General features: G+C 36.6%; 5 protein-coding genes across 7 annotated transcripts; 3 read left to right on the plus strand and 2 right to left on the minus strand.

The window, feature by feature from the left end:
- Positions 1–4314: 4314 nt before the first annotated feature.
- Positions 4315–5185, minus strand: LOC136417164 (ankyrin repeat domain-containing protein 49-like). The gene is made up of 3 exons (XM_066402707.1): positions 4995–5185; positions 4637–4942; positions 4315–4573 (listed from the first exon to the last, which is right to left on the minus strand). Exons 1-3 carry the CDS (start codon positions 5095–5097, stop codon positions 4341–4343), a joined length of 642 nt encoding a protein of 213 aa, XP_066258804.1. The 5' UTR covers positions 5098–5185; the 3' UTR covers positions 4315–4340.
- A 505-nt stretch (positions 5186–5690) lies between these two features.
- LOC136416936 (activating signal cointegrator 1 complex subunit 1-like) lies at positions 5691–6905 on the plus strand. The gene has a single exon (XM_066402384.1). The coding sequence runs from the start codon at positions 5767–5769 to the stop codon at positions 6832–6834; it is 1068 nt and encodes a 355-aa protein (XP_066258481.1). The 5' UTR covers positions 5691–5766; the 3' UTR covers positions 6835–6905.
- On the minus strand, positions 6892–9460 carry LOC136416923 (low-density lipoprotein receptor class A domain-containing protein 3-like). 2 transcript variants are annotated; one of them, XM_066402373.1, is made up of 7 exons: positions 9278–9460; positions 8826–9205; positions 8661–8772; positions 8487–8600; positions 8348–8428; positions 8027–8294; positions 6892–7948 (listed from the first exon to the last, which is right to left on the minus strand). In XM_066402373.1, exons 1-7 carry the CDS (start codon positions 9330–9332, stop codon positions 7777–7779), a joined length of 1182 nt encoding a protein of 393 aa, XP_066258470.1. In that variant the 5' UTR covers positions 9333–9460; the 3' UTR covers positions 6892–7776. The 2 variants fall into 2 exon arrangements, with proteins under 2 accessions (XP_066258470.1, XP_066258462.1); XM_066402365.1 differs by having other exon boundaries at positions 8348–8437.
- Positions 9461–9797: 337 nt separating this feature from the next.
- On the plus strand, positions 9798–15298 carry LOC136417606 (uncharacterized). 2 transcript variants are annotated; one of them, XM_066403378.1, is made up of 15 exons: positions 9798–10262; positions 10492–10923; positions 10977–11140; positions 11191–11409; positions 11467–11675; positions 11727–11874; positions 11927–12131; positions 12186–12577; positions 12634–13158; positions 13644–13853; positions 13905–14046; positions 14184–14379; positions 14432–14652; positions 14709–14869; positions 14929–15298. In XM_066403378.1, exons 1-15 carry the CDS (start codon positions 10042–10044, stop codon positions 15189–15191), a joined length of 3708 nt encoding a protein of 1235 aa, XP_066259475.1. In that variant the 5' UTR covers positions 9798–10041; the 3' UTR covers positions 15192–15298. The 2 variants fall into 2 exon arrangements, with proteins under 2 accessions (XP_066259475.1, XP_066259483.1); XM_066403386.1 differs by having other exon boundaries at positions 9799–10262; positions 10501–10923.
- A 737-nt stretch (positions 15299–16035) lies between these two features.
- LOC136418730 (uncharacterized) lies at positions 16036–22752 on the plus strand. The gene is made up of 4 exons (XM_066404896.1): positions 16036–16141; positions 20066–20216; positions 20269–20421; positions 22391–22752. The coding sequence occupies exons 2-4, from the start codon at positions 20068–20070 to the stop codon at positions 22518–22520; spliced, it is 432 nt and encodes a 143-aa protein (XP_066260993.1). The 5' UTR covers positions 16036–16141; positions 20066–20067; the 3' UTR covers positions 22521–22752.
- Positions 22753–22842: the final 90 nt, after the last annotated feature.

Consider the following 22842-nt stretch of genomic DNA (forward strand, 5'->3'; position numbering starts at 1 on the left):
ATAATGAAATTTTTGGAAAATTACAATTTTTTTGGACTTTTTTAATGTTTACTATATTTTCAAAAGCCGATAAAACTTAAAGAAAAGGAATTTAACGATATTTTCCTGCGCAATTTCACAATTTTAGTTAATAGAATAACTGTTTTTAATTGAAAATTTTAGGCAATTTTACATTTTTTGAAGAAGTAAATTTTTACCTTGGAAACCAAGAACAGCTGCGGAACGCCGCTTCGTTTCTGGCGCATTAAAGCCATTTAACTGCTTTTGCAACTCTCACCGTTTCGGAGATAGCAGAAATGGGCGCAGCTAAACAAACCACCCTGGCCGGAGCTAACCTGAACGAACCTGTGTGTATTCTCCTTTCCCTGCATGGCAAAATCATATTTTCCTCTCTTCGATCGTTCAGCCTTAATCACAATTCTCATTTGATAAAACATATTCCGGTTTGGCTTCTTCTTCAGCTGCATAGACACCTCAAGGCCTCTACTTTTGTGCTTATCGTAATTATTCGAATACTTAAAGGTGGAAATTACAAACGATTTTATTAATATAACACTTCGTGAAGCAGATGTGCGCTCTTTTTTCAGAAGCAATATAATTGCGCTTGTATTTCGACATTGCCTGGTGCCACAATACAAATAGCTTGTTTCGTGTGCGGGAGCAACAAAGAAATGCTTTATTGGTCAATGCTGAAAGGAAAGAACATCCCGTGAGAGCAAATTTATTCAATAATTGTTAACAAAGTAACGAACTTAACGAACTAATAGTTTTCAATGGGAAGATGATGATAATTGGCTGCTTTTTGCTTGAATAGTGCTGCCTGGTAGCAGCGTGGAAAATTTATTCAAATTCAAGCCGCAGAGAAGTTAATCTGCCAAGAATTTACCTGCGGCTATAGCCAAAAAATCTGAACATAAAAAGGACACATTTTTTCTTCTCATATTCAGCTGAGCGTCTTTTTGCGGGCGCACGACACTGAGAATTAGATGGTCTCTTTAGATGCGCAAAACGGCCTTGATATTTACCCGATATTATGTGAAAATTTGCTTTTAATGGTATCATCATCGCATTCCCTTGTGAGAAGGTGCGCATCTATTTCCGTTTACTTAAGCTCTGATGAAATGTGTACGCCAGTAGGAGATCCATATAAGTATTTATTAAAGTTTATAAATGGAGGAATTACGCAATTTAATCTCGGCAAAGGCTCTTTAGCGATAAAATTAATAAGCTGCTGAAATAAGTGTGTAGCAATGAAGAAAATTGCAAGAATGTGTGGATAATAAATCTACAGGATAGCCCCAAAAGCATCCTCTAGCTTACGTGCCTCAGCTCTGCACCTGGTAACTGACTGGTCGCCGGGCACTAGGACCCATCCTTCGTGATGTGGAAAGAGGACACCCTGTAAAAATGGTTCTTTGTTTACATGAATACCAAATCAATTACATTCTCGCATTTGTTTTAACGTCATAAGCAATTTCAATCACGTTTTTTACACTTAAAACCTACAAATCAACCTTATGGGGCCAGAATATAACTTATCGGGTCACAGTGCTTCTAAAAGGTGATCTTGTGCGTTATCGTCGGGCATGGTTCCCGGAAAGCCGGTTACAAAGAAGGAGAGGTTCGGGAAGGCATCGAAGACCCACAGAGCCTCAACATCGCCTCCTTGAACTTTTGGCGATAAGAGACAGATTTGTCTCGTCGAAGGCATCGACTATTGGGATCACTTACCCCATCTTGTGCTACCTCTTGCCGTGCTTCATCGACAAAATCCATTGCAGTGGTGCAGAGAACGGGTGCAATGGGACCTGGAATGAGACACAGTAGTCTGCAGCGATTAATCCAAATTTTATCTGGGTATGCACGATGGTAGGGGAAGGGTAAGGATTCCATGAGATGCACCAAACTGTAGGGATAGCGGTGTGGGGTGCTACAGCTCACGGCAGGAAGTCACCTTTGATTTTCATCAGAGGCAATATGATCGCTCAATGGTACGCCCAAGGAGCCTTGGAGCAACATCTGCCCTATCTTAAAGCACCCTGCAATCTAGTTTTTCGATTATAGAATGGCTGGCCACATGTGGCTCGGATTGCTGTGAATTTCTTCCAACGAAACGAAATTTGTTACCTTGGCCACCCCGATCTCCAGACTTGTTACATCGAACATACAATCGAACGCGTTTAAGATATTGTTGGTAGAAGGTTACAAAATTTACCCCATCTCCCACAAACTCTAACGGCGCTCTGTAAGGCTGTATAGATAATCTGGAGTGAGATCCCTCAACAGGACGTCGATCATCTCTTTGGACCGATGTCTAGACGTGTCCAGGAGCGCATGAGACAACGCGGAGGGCCGAAATATTATTAAATAGTTTTCGGGTTTTAACTACCGAATTCGCTTAACCTTCAACAATGCCCCTATATTAGTGTAAAAAAACATGCACGCCAAAAATTATTTAAATCAAACCATCTTGTTCTTGTTGGGGTGTTCTTTTTTATGTCACGCAGTATACTTCCAGCGCATCTTCAACGCTACATCACCCTGTATTTTACTAAATGTTTCCCCAACAGCATTTTTAAGCAGCAGTTGCACTCTATAAAGCAATTCCTGTGATTTGCATCAAAAACAGCCCACTTAAGCATGTCGTCGATGTCTCAACAATTATGTATATCGATGCGCTCCGAGCTCATTAACTTCCCAAGACCTAAGGATTGATTGCAACTGTAATAATAAGTTTAAATTCTGACCTTTCGCAATTAGGCGCGAGTAGACGCCAAAGAAGATCCACATTCCGCAGAGTTAACCTACTTGTAGTAGGTCAGTAACGTATGTATACTAAGAGCGTTCAAAATATGACAAGTCATCTAATTAAAATCAAATACGAGTCTTATATAGCCTTGAAACGGCTTAAGTAATCAAAAATCAAAAGTACATTTTTCCCTTTGTGGAACAATGATTTGTACGTATCACATGCTGTACATGATACGCTCTGTGGAAGCCTATCAATCACAGATACATCAATTCTGCGGCATGATTCCAAAAAGGAAATCATACACCAGTGATGCTTAATAAAGGATTTAGAGATAACCCAAAGGTGGAGGTTGACTTATAGGCTTCAAAGGGTAGGGCTGGATCGTAAAACTCTCAATAGTGCAGGTCATGGTCAAATTCTGCTGCAGAAGAGAGTTTAGTGCAGTCATCGTTTAAAGGTTGTTGCAGTAGGAATTGCGATGCACTGAAAGTCGATAAATTAGTGGAGCATCGTGGGCACACCTTACACATTTAATGATACGTTGACGTAATTAATTCTTACTTATTTTACGATCGTCTTTTGATTTCTATGGCTTCGACACCCCAACGAGGCCCAATTAATTTTAAATCAACATATCAAAGTACTTAATAAATAAGTGAATTAAACGGTCTTTAAACAGTCATGTAACGATGCGTTCGCATCTGAAAAGTGCCAAACCATTACGACCTGAATAAAAACGGTATAAATTACAGAAAACAATAGACCATGGCATAAAAATTGATGTAGCGAAACGTCTGCCTCCGTGCAATTATTGCCCGCTTACGAATTGAGCAAAAACGTGTATTTTTTCCAAAACCATCATAGAGTAACGATGAGAATGTATTGCATTAATATGTAGCAACGTCGAAGTAGGCATTAATCATGGGTGCAACATCCCACCTCCGATCAGACAACAGGAAATATGTATAATAATATATGGAAAATCATGGCATCATCACTTTATAGAGTCAGTAACATTAATACGTGATCTCGTCATAATCTGTTTAAATCAGGAAAAGACGTGATATGTTAGTAAAATGTAGGCCCATATGGAGGTGTGCCCAAGGACGTGGGGACAGAAATGCACCAGATCAACAGGATTTTATATTCCATTATCATACTTGTCTGATGCAGTGGGCGGATATAACAACATTGACATCGGCGAAGATATTTAGATTACCATCTCGAAGGTTTGCGCATTGTGGTAACGAGAATGCGCCAACGTTTATGTGTACAGAATTTGGAATATTATTTACACCACTTCAGAAAACGCTTAATATTTGAAGAAGCATAGGTATGGAATTCAAGGATGGGCGCATTCTCTTCGCCATGTAATGGGCGAGAGGAAAATATCACCGCAAGACCGGATATTATTACCCAATAGGAATTTGATATTGTTTTATAGTTCACATAGGGCTTGGTGGAATCTTCACAGGAATTTATTATGTAGAAATCATAGATGTGATAAGGCAATCTGGAAAAACATACTCCACACATTCAAGTTTATTTATTACATCCGTTTAATTAAACACTTACAATGTCAGGAAAATCAAATATCTGGGAGAGTTTCCTTGGACAAAATCAACTCAATATTTTTGATATCCAACAAAGGATCCACCATATCAAAAATATTGTAATATTTCGAACTTCTCCTCGCAATATCAAAAGCTGTCTCCCCATTATTATTCTTCAAATGGGGGTTCACATAAGGGTGAATTAAAAGCAGTTCTACAGTTGCATAATCAAGGCCATGAGTGGCAGCAATGTGCAAGGGAGTTTGGCCTGCAACCCCCACACAAAAATACTTTTAACAGTATTGTAAAAAGCAAAATTTATTGCACATACCACCCTCAGTAGTAGCATTAACATTGGCCCCACTCACTATCAAATAAGCAGCACATTGCACATGATTCCACTGACAACATGAATGCAAAGGTTCCCACTGCATCTCAGTCTTTGCAGTCAAATCTGCCCCCTTTTCGATTAGAAATTTCACCACATCTAAATGATTCCCATAGCAGGCTCGATGCAGTGGGGTGTACTTATCTTTGTCGACTGTGTGAACTAAGGTTGGGTCCTTGTCTAGGAGGTCTTTTAAGACATCTAAATGGCCATTTTCAGCGGCATTTAATACAGTGCGTTGCAGCTCGTCTGCAAAAAGTTTGTAGTTGATTTAGGGTGGTAAGGCAGGAAGTGGGGTTACCGCTGGGGTTTCTAGATTTATCTATATCACTCATATCGACGTCCCAGCCACTGACCAGGAAAGTGCCGAGTTGATCCACGTCAGGGTCGGTTTCCCCGCTCATGGTGCAACTTGAAAAATTGAGATTTCAACGATTAAAACAAATTATCTTTATGAGAAAATTAATAACCTATTTTGTAAATTAAAAGTTAGGTTAGCTACTATTTCATCAATTGTTTTAATTTATAAACTATGTGCTGGTTTGAATATGCGGCAATGCTGCATATGGTGCTACATCCTAAAAAAATAAGTGTGTACTATATTTTTAACATTGACTTTTTAGATAAGAACAAAAATCAATTAAATATCAAGGTATAAGTTAATATTTCCTGAATCCTTATTTCCAGGACTATACCGGATTAAAGATGCAGGAAGTGTATTGGGGAAACATTCATTGATAATTGGTAGTACTTACTTGCCAGCAGGTTGCATTTATGTTGACCACATAGAAACCTAAAATTATTTAAATCTTGGAAAACGGAATTAGAAATCGAAAACCATAAATAATCTTTAAGCAATGTTATAGTTACCGTTAACGTTTTACACTGTTGCCAATTTTATTAACATATATTTACATGTAGATTATATATATTTTATTATGATTACGATGTGAACATAGATAACGTGACTTAATTCTTTCAGCAGCTTTTGTTTTAATGGCTTCCTTTTGTAGTTAATTATATTTGCTAATAAGAAACGTTACAATCCATAAAGCAACACATAAGCAAAAAAAATGGTAAACAAAATTATAAATCACAAACCTATTAAAATGTGGATTAATGGCAAAGTATTTCTCATCCAACAATTGGGAAATTTATCGAAAAAACGAAAAATTCACTCCCAAGACACTGAAGAAACACAACACTTGGAAAATCATTTGTTTCTACTAGATGTACACGAAGAAGAAGGCAACTTTAAGACCACAATCAAAGTACCAAAACTGTATTACAACAAAATTCAAACCTTACCTAACTTTAACATCGAGCATCTTTCTGAAATCATGCAAACGCATATAACCCTACCAAAGAATCCTGAAGATGGAATTGTTTTACATAGTAAATGCTCTCATAAATTACACCAAACAGTAAAGCACATTCATTCAGCAATCGGAGCCATCCGAGAAAGAAATGCAGCCCTCCAATTTACATGTATCCCTTGTCAAAACTTAGTTATCAGGGAAAGATTTGAGAACTTTAAAAAAGAGTTATTAAGCATGCAACAAGACATTGAAGGATTACATGAAAGCATCTTTATGAGCCCCTTGAAGTTACACGTTACCATCGATGTTTTTGCATTATTGGACGAGTTTGAGAAAGAAGAGGCTGTGATGGCTTTGCAGGAGTACAAAGGTCATTTAAGTGAGTTGATAACCAGAGCAGGACCTTTAAGACTTGATATAAGCACTTTGGATTGCATGAATAATAATGTGAAGAAGGCTGATGTTTTGTATGCAAATGTAAAGCTTTTGAATGAGAGTAAAGAGCACAATTTGCAAAAGATTGTGAATGAGATATCTGCACATTTTTATCATAAAGGGTTGGTGAAGAACTGGAAGGGAAGTGTTAAGTTGCATATGACAGTAATAAATACTAAATACAGGAAGGAGGGAAAGTTGTCCAAGAGGAGGAAAAGGCAGAGTTTGAATGCTACAAAGATATTGGAGAAGTTTAAAGATTACTCATTTGGACATTGTGACTTTGATAGTCTACATTTGTCTCATATTATGCTCAAAGGTGAAGATGGTTTCTATAAACCATTGGCTGTGATAAAAGTAAATGAAAATAAAAGTACAAAAACCTGAGTTAAGTCACTTAACTTTTTGTTGTGGTTCAAATGAAAACAAATTTAAAATCCAACATTTTAAATCTAAAATTATTTAATTACAGTATTAATCAGAGCATTAACAGGAGACTTCCAGTTGCGAAACCACTGATTTGCAACTATGTTTATAATATATGAATTTTTCAGGTGAAATCCAACAAGTGTTGATTAACATCACAAATCTAACAATTTCCTTGCTAATACTTAAATTTATTGTCATCTGGTATTTATAGGGGATCATGCAAATTTCGACGCCCTTCATTGGGTCTCTGAAAGAGTGATAGTTACGTCAGTTCAATTGGGGGTTAGTTCTAGTTTGAAGGAGAATTGACAATGAGCATTAAAATGATCAACTTTTTCTTAACTTAATTAACTTTGAAAACTGTCACTTTTTCACAGATCCTTGTTGTGAACATCAAGATTTTCACCACCCTCTGTGTTGAGCTTTAATTGTTTCTCTTTCTATGTCATAAGGCAAACAGAATTGATATGTATTTGTCTTTTCTTTGATTCATATTGCAAATCCAGTCTCAAAGACTTTTCAATTACTTTCAATACACAAATAGAGATTACTACCTTTGCAGGTAGGAAACATTTCCTTGGAATTACCTATCTCAAATAGCACTCGGTAGTTATTATAATTTCAGGGAAAGTTTGCTCCCTAGCTTCAAGAGATTTCGCTAGTGAGGACACTTCAATATACATCTACACCATCAACACGTTTCTACATTCTTATTGTTTCTTTCACAAAAAGAACTGTGAGGTAACGTAATATTACACTTATAGTTTTTCTCAAATTTTGTCAGTTTATCGAGACAATTATTAACAAGTTATCCGCGGTCTATTGCACATTAACACCAGTTAAAAACAATAATGAGTAAAAAAGGAAAGACCTGACATTAAAACATAAGTTACGATACGATTATTCTCTGTCTGGAAGCGCAGGTGAGACCTGATTGAGCTCTTCTTGACTCTTATAAGGAGGAGGAGGTTCCATCGCCGAACCAGCAAGCAGCCGGGTATGATGAAGAACGTCCCCATAAGAAGGAGGCTGCTCAAAGTCAAAAACGTCATTGGCATTGATCACATTAAACCTATGGTGCAATAACATAACGCTCAATTATTCCCCTCAATAAAAATTATTGTTCATTTCCTAATTAAAAAAATAATACCTTGTGGGATTAAACAGAAGTGGATCATTAACATCGGAAGAATCAATTATAATATTCCGCACTACGTTACTGCGTTGCGGCCTGCTGCCTGGATATGTATAGAGATTGTAAGGAATTACATTGATATTTGTCTGATTGCGCAGGGCGATATTTTCACAAACTCGCCCTTGTTGCTGCTGCTGCTGAATGGCTGCTTTTTTGGCAAACAAAACCACTTTGGAGATTATAAGCAAAAGGAGAATAACTGAGAATAAAATGCTGACAACACCTGGAGACAAAATTAAATTATCTATTGCTTTTCAAGCATTGACAATAACTTACAAACAAGTATGAACAAATACCTCGCAGTGGGTTGTGAAGATCTATCAATGGGGCCTGCATGGGAGCTTGACAAATCTTGATCTGTATATGCTAAAATATTGCTGTGAAGCTGCGAATTTGGCTTGGCAATTGCACTTACAATCAGTCAAACTTTGACAGCAACTAGGCCTATTTACAACAGTGCAGTTGGGGTCATGACGCATATCACAACACCACGAAGTGGGAATACATCTCCCATCACATTTGATTTTATCTATTTTAGAAAGAGTAGTTTTAATAGAGACATCATGTTGTATTATAGTAAATTATCTACCTCTGCAAGGATCAACACTGCATGTTTCTAAACTTTCATCAGATCCATCCTTGCAGTCAGGCACTCCATCACAGACATAATGTTGGATAATGCACACACCATTGGACACACACTGTAAGATAAAAGAAAATGATCCCAAACTATTACAGAAATTGAGATACTTACCGGAAACATCCGTGGATTACAATAATTTGTCTCCCTTAAGGGTTTTGGATCCCTTTTAATCTCATTTCTCAACACAACTTCAATTCCCTTGACTATTTTAAACTTATAACTAATACAAAAATATTTGCCCTTATCCTCATAAACCAAAGGTTGAAACTTTGTTTCACATTTGTTTATTGCATTTAAAAAGGAACTTTGCGTTTTATTAGTAAGAGTGTCGTCTTTGATCCAGGACAACTGCTCATCATACTCGGTTTCAGTTGCTGTTGATACCAGCTCACAAATCAAAGAGAAAGTTGTGCCTGGATTTTCCTCTACTTTGCTCGACAGTGGGTAGAATGTATTGTCGATTTTCTTGTAGATTACGAGATTCAGGGTACCTGAAAGGAACAAGCAAACAAGGAGAGTATTGGAATTGGGCAAAAGACTATTGAAGTGTCTGAGCGTTTTACCTTGTGCAAAGTGTATAAAACCTAATAAAACGAAATAAAATAAATTAATAAACATTTTTGCACTTTAATGACATTTTTTTACTGGAAAAGAAAGTTATTTTAATTAAAAATAGTTAAAAGCAAAACAGAAAAAATTGGGAAAAAACAATTAAACAAAACGTGTGTCAAATGGCGTCATCTCCACCTCAAATGTCACTAACTGACATGACAATATTTAATCTAGCAAATGGAACAACTTTTCGAGGAACCAGGAGTCAAACGTTCAAAATGGCCGAATTTCAATTTGGTTTTTAGGAATTTTTAAACTTATTTTGTCTTTAATAAAAGTTATATTAAATATTAGTTAATACTTAACAAAATAATTCTTCTTAAAAACTAGACAGTAACCATACAACATTAAGTGAATCCTCCAATTTTATTTTATTTTATTTACATATACCCTGAGTTCGCCTATCTTGGAGGCCATATTGCATCTATTCTAGTCCTTCCATCAATCAATAATATTTAAATGTATTAATGACATCTATTAAAACACTGTAACCTAACTTTTCGTGTTCTTCAAAGTAAATATAAACAAGGATTATTAACAACTAAGAAAATATGAAAATAATGAAAAACCTGTAATTTACAATTATGTCTTTGGTTGAAATACGTCTCATAAACAAGGGCTATAACTCCACATTGCCCTATTCCCTCAAACAAAGCCCTGAAGCATACTTTGATCCTCTTTGAGCAGTGTCCAGTTTATTGATTTTCATCTAAACATGTCTATCACACTTCAAAAGACTGATTCCTTTATAAATAGCATGTTTCCTAGTAGAGAAGGAAACATATCTGAGGTAGCCTCATATCAAGGAAACTGCCTTAAACTGGATGTAAATACAGCTCACTTGAAACTTTGGTACTACCTGAAACAATATTTTGCCTGCACTTCCAACGAGGAATTGCTAGTAAAGCTCTTGGATATTGCTCAAGACTACGTTCGGTGAGTTTATACAGGGCGTCCCAAAATTAGATGTAAATATTCTAGTAAATTATTATGTGACAAAAAATATTTTATGAACTTAGTTCCTTGTTTAATAAATCTCTAAACAAAATTTTTAAACTTCTTTGAAATTTTCGAATTCAAAGAGGAAAATATTCAATTTAAAAAAAAAGTAGTTTGCTTCCTTATAAACTATTTGTTCATCTGTATGAATTATTATTAATGCTAGAACTTTCAGTATTTCAACCAGCCTGAAATCAACCTTACCAGAATCCCTTGAAACGCCAAGTAGTATTAAAAGTGACTTTACCAGCACCTCAGAAACAAACACTCCCCAAGCAAAAATTTCCACGATTCTTCAAGAGGTTTCGCCACAAAATAATGAAGATGAAATTTATTCTTGCACCTCTAATAATTCAGAAAAGTCAAAGTTGGGAAATGGCAAGAAAAAATGTGATAATAAAATAGACAATAGCATTCAAAAACTTCCTATAAAAGAGGAAAATGATAAGGCAATTTGTCGTTATTGCGATGGTGGTCATAGTTATCAAAACTGCCTCATTAATAATCCTCATGAAAGAATTTTAGATTCTGTGGATATAGCTAGTTGGAGTGCTGATTATGAAAATCAACAGGATGTAGACAACGTTAGCTTTGCTAAGTAAGTAAAAGGCAATTCACAATCAAAAACTTCACTGAATTTTATGGTCATAGAATGTCCCTTCCAAGCTGCCTTAAATTATCCAAAGAAGGTGGAGTTATCACTCAGATTGCTCTTAAACCCTTCACAAGATTTGGACCTTTGGTGGGTAAAAAGATTAGGGAGGTTGAAATTCATGACGACTGTGATATGCAGCATATTTGGGAACTGCAGCTAGGTACTGTCAGCATTTGCATTTCATTATTTGGTTTATGGGTTTGGTTGTAGTAAGTGGGAACATTTATATTAACACTGAAGACCCACAGATCTCAAATTGGGTGCGATTCGTCCGCCCTGCTCCCACGCGCGCAGAGAGGAATTTGAGTGTTGTTATAGCTGATGATAGTTTGTTTTTCATAAATTTAGAAGCTTTAAATGCAGGGGATGAATTGTTGTATTGGCAGGACACGTTTGTGGGCAATAATAAGAAAAAAGGAGAAAGAACAGGTGATCCTCTGCCGCCTTCAATTATCATGACTAACTTTTTCTATAAAATATACTTAGTTTGTGGAGGGTGCAACATGACCTTCCAACACCCTTTATACTACAAAGTTCACTGCTCTCTATTTCATGATACAAGGTACAGCCTAGCCATACGTAAGTACCATTGCAAGGTATGTGGAGCCGCCATTTTAGGTAAGGAAAATATTCGCAAGCACGCCACTGAACAACACAATGGGAAGGGAGCTTACCAGTGCCAATATTGTAAAAAGGTATAAAGGCAATAGGTATTTAACTCAATAATTCTTATCGAAATTTCACAGTTTTTCTTGAGACTGAGCTACCTAGAGATGCATAAGACTTACGGCTGCTCTTCTAATCCCTTGCGTAGCAAATCCTTATGCGATTTTTGTGGGCGCAAATTTTGCCAACCCCAAAAACTGAGGGTGCACATTAAGCGTATGCATAGCAGTGAGTTTTCGCCAAATTAAAATACTTTCTTTAATTGAACAAATGTTTTAAGATTTAACAGATGTTCTCAAGGATTTTCAATGTAAAAATTGTAAGAAAGTGTTGGGGTCGAGAGCAGCTTTGCAGAGACACGTGAAGGAAGTCCATGAGAAACAGGCTGCTACTAATTATTTGTGTACTGCCTGCGGAAAAAATTTTCAAAACAGATCTAATTTGAAAATTCACATGTTGACTCATAGTGGAATAAAGCCCTTTAAGTAATTTTAAATAGAGAGAGAAAGAGGATTCAGTAGGAGATTTTCGATTTTCAGGTGTAGCATAGAGGCGTGCTCTTCAGCGTTTACAACAAAGCAGTGTTTGCAGCTTCATTATAAGAAAATTCACAATTTCGACGAGGATTCCATGCCAAAGATAGAGCGCAGCGTGTCGTATACTTTTCAGGCTTACAGTGGAGGAGAAAAGGGAAAAATTGAGGATCAAGAAGAAAAGGAAGAAAGCAGTACTAAAATTGAGGAAACTGACACTAAAATGGAGGAAATGGGAGGAACTGAAGATATTTTTGAAGGGGTCGATTTACCCTCCCCAGTTTCAGTGAAACAAGATATGGTTTCACCTCAACCAAATTCAGAGTCTCCTTTACAGTCAATGCACACAATTGATAATATTACAAAGAATTATGGTGTTACTAAGCTAATAACCAAAGGTTTATTTTGAACTTTAATCGCTGCAATCAATTAATTTAAGATTAATTAATCTTAGGCTCAAAAAAATGGATGGCAGATGACATGCTCAATGAACCTTTCAAACCTTTCCCTACTTTCGGCACCCAACCTTCTCCACCCCTACCTCCCAAATCTCTTCAATCACCCCTTCACAAATATACCTCCATCTCCGAATTCACGAGGCGAGAAACCTCAAACGCAAGTCTCCTGGTAGAGGCAGCGCTGGATTCGGTGTGCAACGATGCCAGCATCGATATAGACGTGGAAGTTTCTCACAATTGCAGTGACACTTTAGTCAACAACATTTACAATTTATCTGAAAATAGCGGCTTGCCGGGAGTGAGCTATAACATTCAGGAAACCCAAGATATTAGTTTGATTTCACCGTCTGTGAACGACCACATTTCGGTAACCGATGAATTAGAAGATGAAATGAAAACGGAGCATGGCCTAGGAGGGATTGGGTATGGGGGAATGAGAAGGGATGAGAGTGGAGAGAGTCCAGGTGTTGGGATGGAAAAGGAGTTGAATTTGAGCCATAGATTTGGGCGGACAAGTGAAGGTGAGCATTAATAATCAACAATAAACTTTTTATCTGCATTCGACCACGCGGGAGAATTATGTACTGCTGTCCTTTTTGATGATGGACAGCGTAGTTATCATAAATTTTTATGTAGTTTTCGGGCTTTGGGAGGGCGGACGGTTGATTATACAAGATTAATAAAGTTAGAGTTTTTTTAAATTGAAACCAGTGACTACACGGGTTTCATTTCGTAACCAGTTATATAATGAAATCAAGTACCTTCATTTCATAACTCAGTTAAGAATGGGACCAGTAGCAACAGTGGTTTAGTTGGATATGTTCAAATTTTTGTCTTATTCTTCTCATTTTTCTTCATCGACCAGCGATATCAAAATAATAAAGTTATTTTGTGTAACTTGTGTCATATTACAGGACCTCGTCCGGCTTATCTGAAAAATCCCCCTGCTATATAAAATTATGCATGTTCGGTTTGATGTTAACTCACAAACCTTTTTTTTTAACAGAAGGAGACAACTTCCCATCTCAAAGCCCTCGAAGATACGACTTTGTAGAGTCCATAAACCCTGGGCATCTGTCTTCAGACGACAGTACTGGTTTACCTCATATAGACCCGAATAATAAACAACACGAAACAGAACAGGATATGTTTTTGCATCGAAAGTCGTCTTTCAGAATGTACGACTATTTTAAGAGGCTCAGATTTGATGAAAATAGTAAGTCTCATGAATATTTTTTCAAAGAGGTTTCTTATAGTTCTTTTTCAGTACCGCCCCACCAAAATGTGGACCAGGCAGAGAGCGAAGTGCAAGACATTACCGGTAATTTAGGCAAAGAAGACAAGGATAATGATGAACCGGAAATCGCTGCTGATATGAGGAGTAAATTTGATTTAGATCTTGACTTCAGGTGAAATTTCTTACAATAATACACTGTGTAATGTGATCTTAATCAATAATTTTATTTTATCTTTTCTCTCTTCCGTTTACCTCTTTCATATTTTCTTCTCTCTCTTTTCCATTTAACTTTATTTTTCTAATGCTTAGAGTAAGACATTACGAAACCACATTGGATTCTGATCTAAACCGACAACGTCCTTATAATATCTGCATGGGGGATTTGAACTCTAGAAGTAAAAATTCCGATGTTCTCAACATGAGTGCAGACAACCGAGACTTGATCGACGTAGATTTTAGATCTGAAAGGCATTTTGAGCCTTTGCCATTAAATTCTGATCTGCAAGTGCGTTCTTGAACCCTCTCAAGTGCTTTTAATAAAGGACTACCTATTTTAGGGCCTCGATATGTCCACCAGGGGCTTCCATAATTACTCTTCCAATATTAATCGCTATCATCACGTTTATCCTGAATTAGATAGGATGGATTTGAGATTGAATTACACTCCTCCTCCTTATGACCTTGTTAGAGTGGTTTCCTTGGATTTAACCCCGCCGGGGAGACACAGTGTGGATTTGAGTCTGCGCACTTTGCCTTTACATCAAATACCCAACTCTAGGTATCAAATTTACGATAAAATACATTAATTTCGAGTGAGTTTTTAAATATTTACAGACTCCTCACTGAACACGGACTCACGAATAAACATCGCATTTTCGATCAAGCCAGATTACTGGCCGGGGATCTTGGCACTAGAATGACCGATAACAGACTTATTCCTGAACCAAATAGACTTTTACCGGATTCCTTTTCTTCTGATCGAATTTTAGGAAATGGTATGCAGCAAGATATATATCTACCGACTGACGTTATTTAAAAATATTTTTGTCTTCAGGTACCGATCAATCGAGCCTGCTATCAGAGGAGCCTCGTCTACTGAGTGATCACCCGCGAATCCTCGATCAACGCCCCCTACTGGGGGATCCTCATTTAATGCCAAGTGGGCCAGTGCCCGCAGCGCCTTCTCTCTCTGCATTCGGAAGCTATACAGGGGTTTCACAGCCGACTTACCATTCTGCGTCCATGGACCCCAGGGCACATGTAACTTCTCCCGTGAACGGGGGGTACCATCACCCTTATTCCACCTATTACCCGTAATCTTCGTTGTATATAAGAAGACTGACAGTATTTGTGCAATTTTAAATTATGAGTGAAGTTTTAATTTACTGTACCGTTGTAATGTATTTATTACATCTGAAAACAGATCTGTGTAAGTGATTTAATCTAGATAAAAGGCAATATACTGACCCGGTCGTAATCAGGGAAATTTTACTTCCTTGAAGAAACGATCGGTTTATGCAAAACAAATACATCATAAAAGGTCCGTTAGGAGCCACGTGGAGATGCATAATCTGCATTTTTTCCAGTTCGAATTGCGGGCGTTAATTTGAAAAAATATCGGTAAGCAGGTATTGGCTATTTCGCATAGCGTAAAGTAACATCATTACAATTCAAATTTAAAAAGATTCACTGAAAATTATACCTTTTCTTGCAATGGATAAAGAAACATTTTCGACTATGTTCCACTTATTAATTTTTCATTATTAAAGCCTTTATTTGTTGCTCCAATTACCCATTAAGAATGATTACTTTACGAAAACCGTATAAAGTTTCGTTAAGCTTGATAAAACTCTCAAAAGTATTAAAAATATTTATCTTGGGAGGAGTTCTTTACGTTTAACTAATTACGAAAAATGGAAGTGTTCTTTCGAAGTCGAATATAGGGACTGCTGTTAATGAACAAAAGAATTTCATGTGGAGGTCTATACACATCGATACCGTGCCAAATCGAGAAATTTTTTTTGAAATTTATTATACACATAGGATACAAGAAATTCCGATTAACATACTACCTATGTGTGGTACTGACGCCCCCAAAAGGACAGATTCTGATGTAAACAAAATCCCATTAGTCCGCCAACTTCTTCGGGGGTGAGTTGTGGCAGCGCATGTCCCCAAAACCGCCCTCCGAAGGTACAAGTTCGAAAGTTTGGAGCGTTCCACACAGTTTGTTGTGCGGTCTTCAAGTGGAAAACAAGTTAGTTCAGGTAAGTTGAACTGCAATCATTAGTAATGTACTGTAAATTGCTTCTGACATATTGTGAGAAGCTTAAGGCCTGCTTTTTCATACTCCTGGTAACTTTGCCAGCAAGACAATTTCTATAGAAACGACGAAATCAAAGTAAAGCACTGGTCAATTTTTCCATTTTCATGGAAATCGTTTTGCTGGCAAAGTTATAACGAAATATTTTGTTGTTATCTTGGTTTTTGGAAAAACAATTGTTACTGTGATTTGATTCATCTTAAGAGAGGAAGTCTGTCTCAAACCCTTTAGGGGTTCTTGAACTTGAGAGGTCCTGATTTCAGGGAAAGGAATATATTATTTTATGAACCGTATATGTCAATAAAAATCTTAAAAATGGACAGGTATACGGCATCGGTCGCTAAGAAAATATTTATTTGACCGTTCATATTTTTGTGTATCTGGAGCAATGGAATTCTGAGGCATTTTTGGGATACCAAGTATTACTAGTTAGGCCTGTTTCTTATCACAGGAATGTTTGAGCATGGAACAGACCCAAAAATGTGCATTTTATCTCACGGAAATTTATTCAACTTCAATAATTTCCAAGAAATTACTCTAATTGAAATTCGAAGTGCTGCGAAATGGCCAACTTTTTGTATTTCTCCTTAATTCATAGTGGCGTTCGCAAAGCTGCCAAAGCGATATCACAGGTATTTGAGGGCCATTTGATTGTTCTTTGCCGGAAATACTATTCCTCACAATTTCAGAAGTTATGACATACATTTTATGTGTTCAGTTATTCAAGGTCTTTCCTAAACAATACCTCACAAATGAGGGGATTTCTTAAAAGTTTTCATCTTATGCTCATCACATAAAATCAAGTTTTCAATCCCATTATTAGCGAAATATAAAGAAACAAATTAATATTTAATTTTGAAAAATTAAAGTAAACTAACTTGGCTTTGCAGTATGCATTGAGTGCTCATACCGGCCGAGAGTAAAATAACACAAATAAACCTATCACATGAGTTAACGAATACGTGCATTTCATGTTTCGACTGGTTTTGAGCGCCCACATTGAGATTCTCTGTTTCATTGAAGGAATATCTTTAAATTACTCTATGACCGTGTTTCAGTAATCTGTCGTGGTGGTCACAAAGTTCCTAGTTTAGGTAGAGAAACTTTATTGGCTCTGGCTATACTGTTTCCTTATCCAATTGAGAATCTTTCATTAGTATCAGTTCGAGTGTTTACTGTATCGAGCAGAAAAAGTTAGTGGGTAAACTCAAACCAAATTTAAGTTGTGCCGGTTCAGCGTGTATTAACCTTAACAAGCAAAAAAAGAGTTGGATAACGATCAGCTCGCCTTATTAAAAAAATAATAAGAAAAGAAAATATTTCGTCTACATCTTGTACATTTCAGTGATGTCACACTGGCGTATCGCCGTGCTGCGATACGAGTAATTGTGGATAGGCCCGGTGGACAGCTATAAGCCATGTTATGCCTACCTATCGTTAACATATAGAGTTCGTACCTTCGTGTTTGCTGGGGTATTATCTTCCAGTTCCCATTTTATGGGAGTTAACGTCATATCTTTCCATGTCAATTATCCGGTATAGGGAAATAATACTAAGGGCATTCCAATTGCGACAAAATGACCGATTTTTTCCATTGTTTTTATTTCATCGAGATGATCAATATGGTCTGCAGTTTTAGTGAAATGGGTATTCGTGTTCCTAAGAGATCAGCGTTTAAAATTTTAAAATTAGTTAACTTAGCCACCTCCCACCTCTTTGGAAATTTTTAGAAAAATTTCGATTTTTTCTCCAATCGACAGATATGGATCTTAGGTTGATCGTAAATTTTCCATTGAGGTTCTGGAACTTTAAAAATAAAATTTGAATAACCTTGTTAAGAGGGACTCCGCCATTTTGTCGGGGTTATCATTATAGAAACACACTTTTTTGAAAGCTATTCTATGCTATGTTCTTGCCGTTTTTTGGAAAATTATTATTTCCTAATTTGTATATTACGGAATTCTGGAAGCTCCCCCTCCTCCTTTAAATACGAATTATCCAATATTGTCTCGCTGAGATTTCAATTAAATTTAACGACGACAGGCGAACACTGCCTGAAGACACTGCATTATGATGGGAGCTAATTAATAGGATTTGCAAATCATGATGCGAAACGACTGTTATTAGGGAATAGTTCACGAGGTGTTGAATTGAAAAACGAACAAGAGCAAAATTAAAAAATACCTTAAAAATGCCCAATTTTTGCTCTATAATAACGAATGTTTCGGGGAAGTAACATACACGGCCATGATGTAACGCACGAGTAGTACATTAATAAGTACGTAATTAATTATATATCCAATTAACTAATTAAAATATGCATGCGTGTCTATTTAGCATATCGATGTACCTCGTTTGAGTTGAATTTTATGAGTTTATTTATATAAAAATTCAATGTAAAAGTGGTGGACTCTCCATGGGGTGCTTGTAACTTGCAAAAGCAGATTATTTAGATAAACATTTTGAGGCCTCCCACGCAACTTATCATACTATCAAAGGAAAAAAGGTTTTTCCTTTTTTTAATATGTTTTTTTTTTATGTATCTACCTTACATGTGTTTCCCCTCTTCGCTTAAGCAAGATGTTGTTTTAAATTTATGAGCTTTTTAAAAATTCTATCGTGTAACCTGAAAGATAAACCTAAAATAAGGGATGCAGAAAAATACAGAAAGTGGTTAAATGTTTGGATGTGGTGTCGTCAAAATTTGCGTAGGTATAGGCATATAAAAGACAATTTAGTATTCATGCGATGATCTCCTAATTTATCCCCTGCATGGGGTGCGCCATAACCAATCACGATATCAATAATTAATCCCATATGCTTCGTGAATTATTTGCCCTATTAAACTGAATTGGTTCTGCGCATCTTTATCTCAAAAACATGAGAACATCCTAAAATAATAATTTATTCGCAAAATTTCCATCTTTGATTGTTTGGGAAACTTATTTCAAAACAATTAAAGATTTAAATCAGTTATCTAGAAGTCAAAAGCATATTTGAGCGCACCGATTAAAACAAATTAGTTCCGACTGTGCCATTTGAGTTCGGACAGAACTCTAACTCTTACCCACACAAAACAAATTAAATATTTCCAACCTTCCGTCGACCTTTAAATACAACTTTTATTTAATTACGCCCAAATTCCCGACACCTTTCAAATTAGCTTTTAATGGGCCGCCGAAATGTTAAGAGCAGAGATGTTTATCGGCAGGAAAACTCCAAGGGATGATTTTGCCACAGAATAGCCGCGAGTTTACTTAGCCGAACTTTCTAAATCTTTAATTACACTGCATTTTAAGAACTCATTATAAAGCGAAATTAAATCGAGATAGACACAAAGTCGCTTATTATTGTGTTTGTGTTTCAAATCCTGCCTATTTAGGTGATAGGCAGAGACGGAACAGAATCTATCAGAGGAAACACTTTAGCCAGTATCACTATCATTGAGGTTTAGGCACAACCTAGTTGACTGCGCGCAGTTCTTCCAATTCAAGTTCTTCAAGTAGCGATCAAAAACCAAAAAGTTATTTTGACTGCCAAAATTTGTAATTATCCCCACTGTGCTGTTATTCGTGCATCGTCAACTGTCTCATGAATATACAGCTGTCTTTGTTTATCACGTACGGAGTGGGGGAATTTGTATTTCATTAAATTAATTAATACAATTTTAAATTCAATTGCATAATAAAAAAATAAAAATTAATTAGCCTTGATTTCATGATAGCTGCATTATCTGCTATAAAGACTCTAATTGAAATTTGCAAACAACTTGGTATTTCAGAGAAAATCCTGAATAAAACGATTATTAATTATCGGCTTCAAACCTGATATTAATTAGGTGTTTAGGGTCTATTTTCCTTATTTTCAGTTATGACTCTCTGCACTTATCATGCCATCATAACTTTTTGTCTGTGCTGGATTCTGGTGACAGAGGCCAGAATAGAGCGGGACTTCGACAGCAGGGAGTTTGCCCCTCAATATGACAAGCCCTCGAGCATGAAGGAGCGGCCGATATTGAGGTATTCTCGAAATAATAAAAGTAAAAAGTGTCTATTTTTGTGTTTGTTTCAGGGACACTAAACAAGAGAAGATGGGACTGTTTGTGGCTAGGGGGGTTGGAAAAAGGGGGGAAGATGATACCAAGGCCAACACGTTCAGGGGCTGGGCTCGTGGATTTGGAAAACGGAATGATAAGCAACAAGAGCAACTTAACGTCTTTTACTGGTAAGAAGGAAATTTATTTTCCAAACTACTTTTGAAAATCAATGCCTGGATTGACCTTCGCCGCGTAAACGCGGCATAGGGACATTACTCGCGTTTCTGGTTAATCAGGAAAATCTTAAGATCAAATATTTAACTTCTGCTCATTTAAGCACTAATAAAAATCCACAAAAAAGCTGAATAAATCATCCTAATTAAGGACATTACATGGCGTGTCCGTCAGGCCGCATTGATACGTTCATTAGCAATCCCACATAGAGTTTTGAATTATCTCATGGCCATCGGAAATATACGTATGGAGTACTGTAGGGCCATATTCTTGACAGATGTATATCAGAGAAATAATAGGGAGGCATATTGAGTAATGCAATGGACAACAAAGGGTGGTCTGGACCAATTTACCTTATTAGTATCGGCCCTTGGGGAGAGCTTTTAGTTTTCATTAGGTTATAGTTGTATGCGGTTTATGCGAGTTGCAATGAAGGTATTAATAAATGCGGTTTCCAGGGGCATAAGAGCAGAAATTTCAAAATCAATTCAACAGTAGAATCAAAGCAATAACGATCAACGGGCATAAAGAAGAGCTTAACTTGCAACAGCAAAGAAAACAACGTCTTAAACTTCAAGCAAATAAATTATAGAGCGCTGGTGGAGCTCGAAAAATTTCCAATGTAGAAGTTAGTTCAAGTCAAGCAAAAATAAAGCACAAAGTAGGTCAAAAAATAAGATAACTGAAGAAATTAAGCAAAGAAATTAAATTTGGCGCCACCTCAGTGACGAATTCTACATTGAACACTGTGAGCTGTACTGAAACTCCATTTACTTTCTACTTTTACTACAATGTAGTTGCAAGTCCCCAAAGTGAACAAATCGACAAATTTTCTTGATTGTTTTTATAAGATTGGAGGTCGCGTCTAGCGTCATATTTCCTCCAGTCGTGTATACAAAAGGAGCTACATACTATGAAAACTGTAGCATAAATTAGTAGAAAGCCATGCAGATTATGCAAGGTTCTGTCTAGTTAAAAATTCGGCAAGACAATTCTTAAGGCAAAATAATAATCCGGCGGAAAATTTATCCGTAGCTGGGGGGGAAAATTCGGGAAAAAATCTGGAAAATTGCTTGTTGAGGTTAGTTCAGGTCAGCCACTCTTCTAGTTCCCAAATGTCGCACTTTTCTACACTTCCGAGTATATTTTATCAAATGTTTTAATATATTCATAAACCTACAATATGCGCAATAATTCAAATTACTCATGATTAATTTTATCTGCAAGCACCTATGCACTTCACGATCAGTTATGTAATATGAAACGTAACAGCGAAACCCCAACAACGCAAATTTACAATTATGCAGAAGTGCAGACAGTAAACGAATTAAATATAAAAATTCGAAAAAATCCGATCCTGATTTCTTGTATATTTCGTCAGCGAAGAAATTGCCTCTTTGTAAAATTTAATTGCAGGCTGCATTACAGCATGACAGATAATACGTTACAGCACATGTATTATAGGCCACAAACATATGTCAGGTGATTCATTTTACTTCACGGTAATTTAATTTTTCCGTCGGCCAAAGTGGGCAGGTAAGTTGATTACTTGGCTAAAATTGCTGTTTTTACTCCACGATATTACATAAGGCGCATCCACTACCTGCGTGGAAATCTAAAGACGATTTTCAATTACATTATTGTTTCAATAATGCAAGAGTGGCAAAAGTCCATTTCAATTTCTCAAGAGTGGAGAAAAGTTTGATTTGTTTCATAAAGTGTGCGAAACAAGAAACTTACATATGCATTGAAATTTTGATTTGTTATTGTTATTCAGTGACTTGAACATTTCCATTTTGCCACTACCTTGATCGACACTTAACACTATTAGCGTTCATTATCAAAATTTTGTAGCGTTCGTAAAGTAGAAAGTAAAACAAAGTAGAATTTAGCTGAATCACTAAAGAAAATGTTTGCTTGCAGCATCATTACTGGTTGCAAGAAGTATCCCCGGACTTTGAGGATTGAGAACGAAGTGGAAACGAACAGACAGCAGGACCTCAAGGAAGATTTTCCAGGGAAATTTGCGTTGTCTGAGCAGGAGGAAGACTGATCCGTTTACGATTATTATTGAGAAATAAATAGCTCTTAATTAATGTGGTCCTGAACGTTGTATGAGCTTCCACCTAGCTGAGAATGTTTCAATTAGGGCTCGTGTGCAGGATCTTTCTGGCAGAAGAAAGAAAGCTCCTCTACATCTTTAAGTTTAATTTCGGCTGTTTCACTATAGTTACTATAGGTAAAATGATAAATGTATCAAGAGATTATTATTATTAAAGCAATACATTTTATCATTTGTTATGTCTTTATGGTCATCTTTCGGCACGTCAGTTTTCTCCGCGGTTATTGACCATTACACTTTCAATAATCTCAGA

This window comes from Euwallacea similis, chromosome 2 (genome assembly GCF_039881205.1).
Source record: "Euwallacea similis isolate ESF13 chromosome 2, ESF131.1, whole genome shotgun sequence".
Classification (NCBI taxonomy): Eukaryota; Metazoa; Arthropoda; class Insecta; order Coleoptera; family Curculionidae; genus Euwallacea; species Euwallacea similis.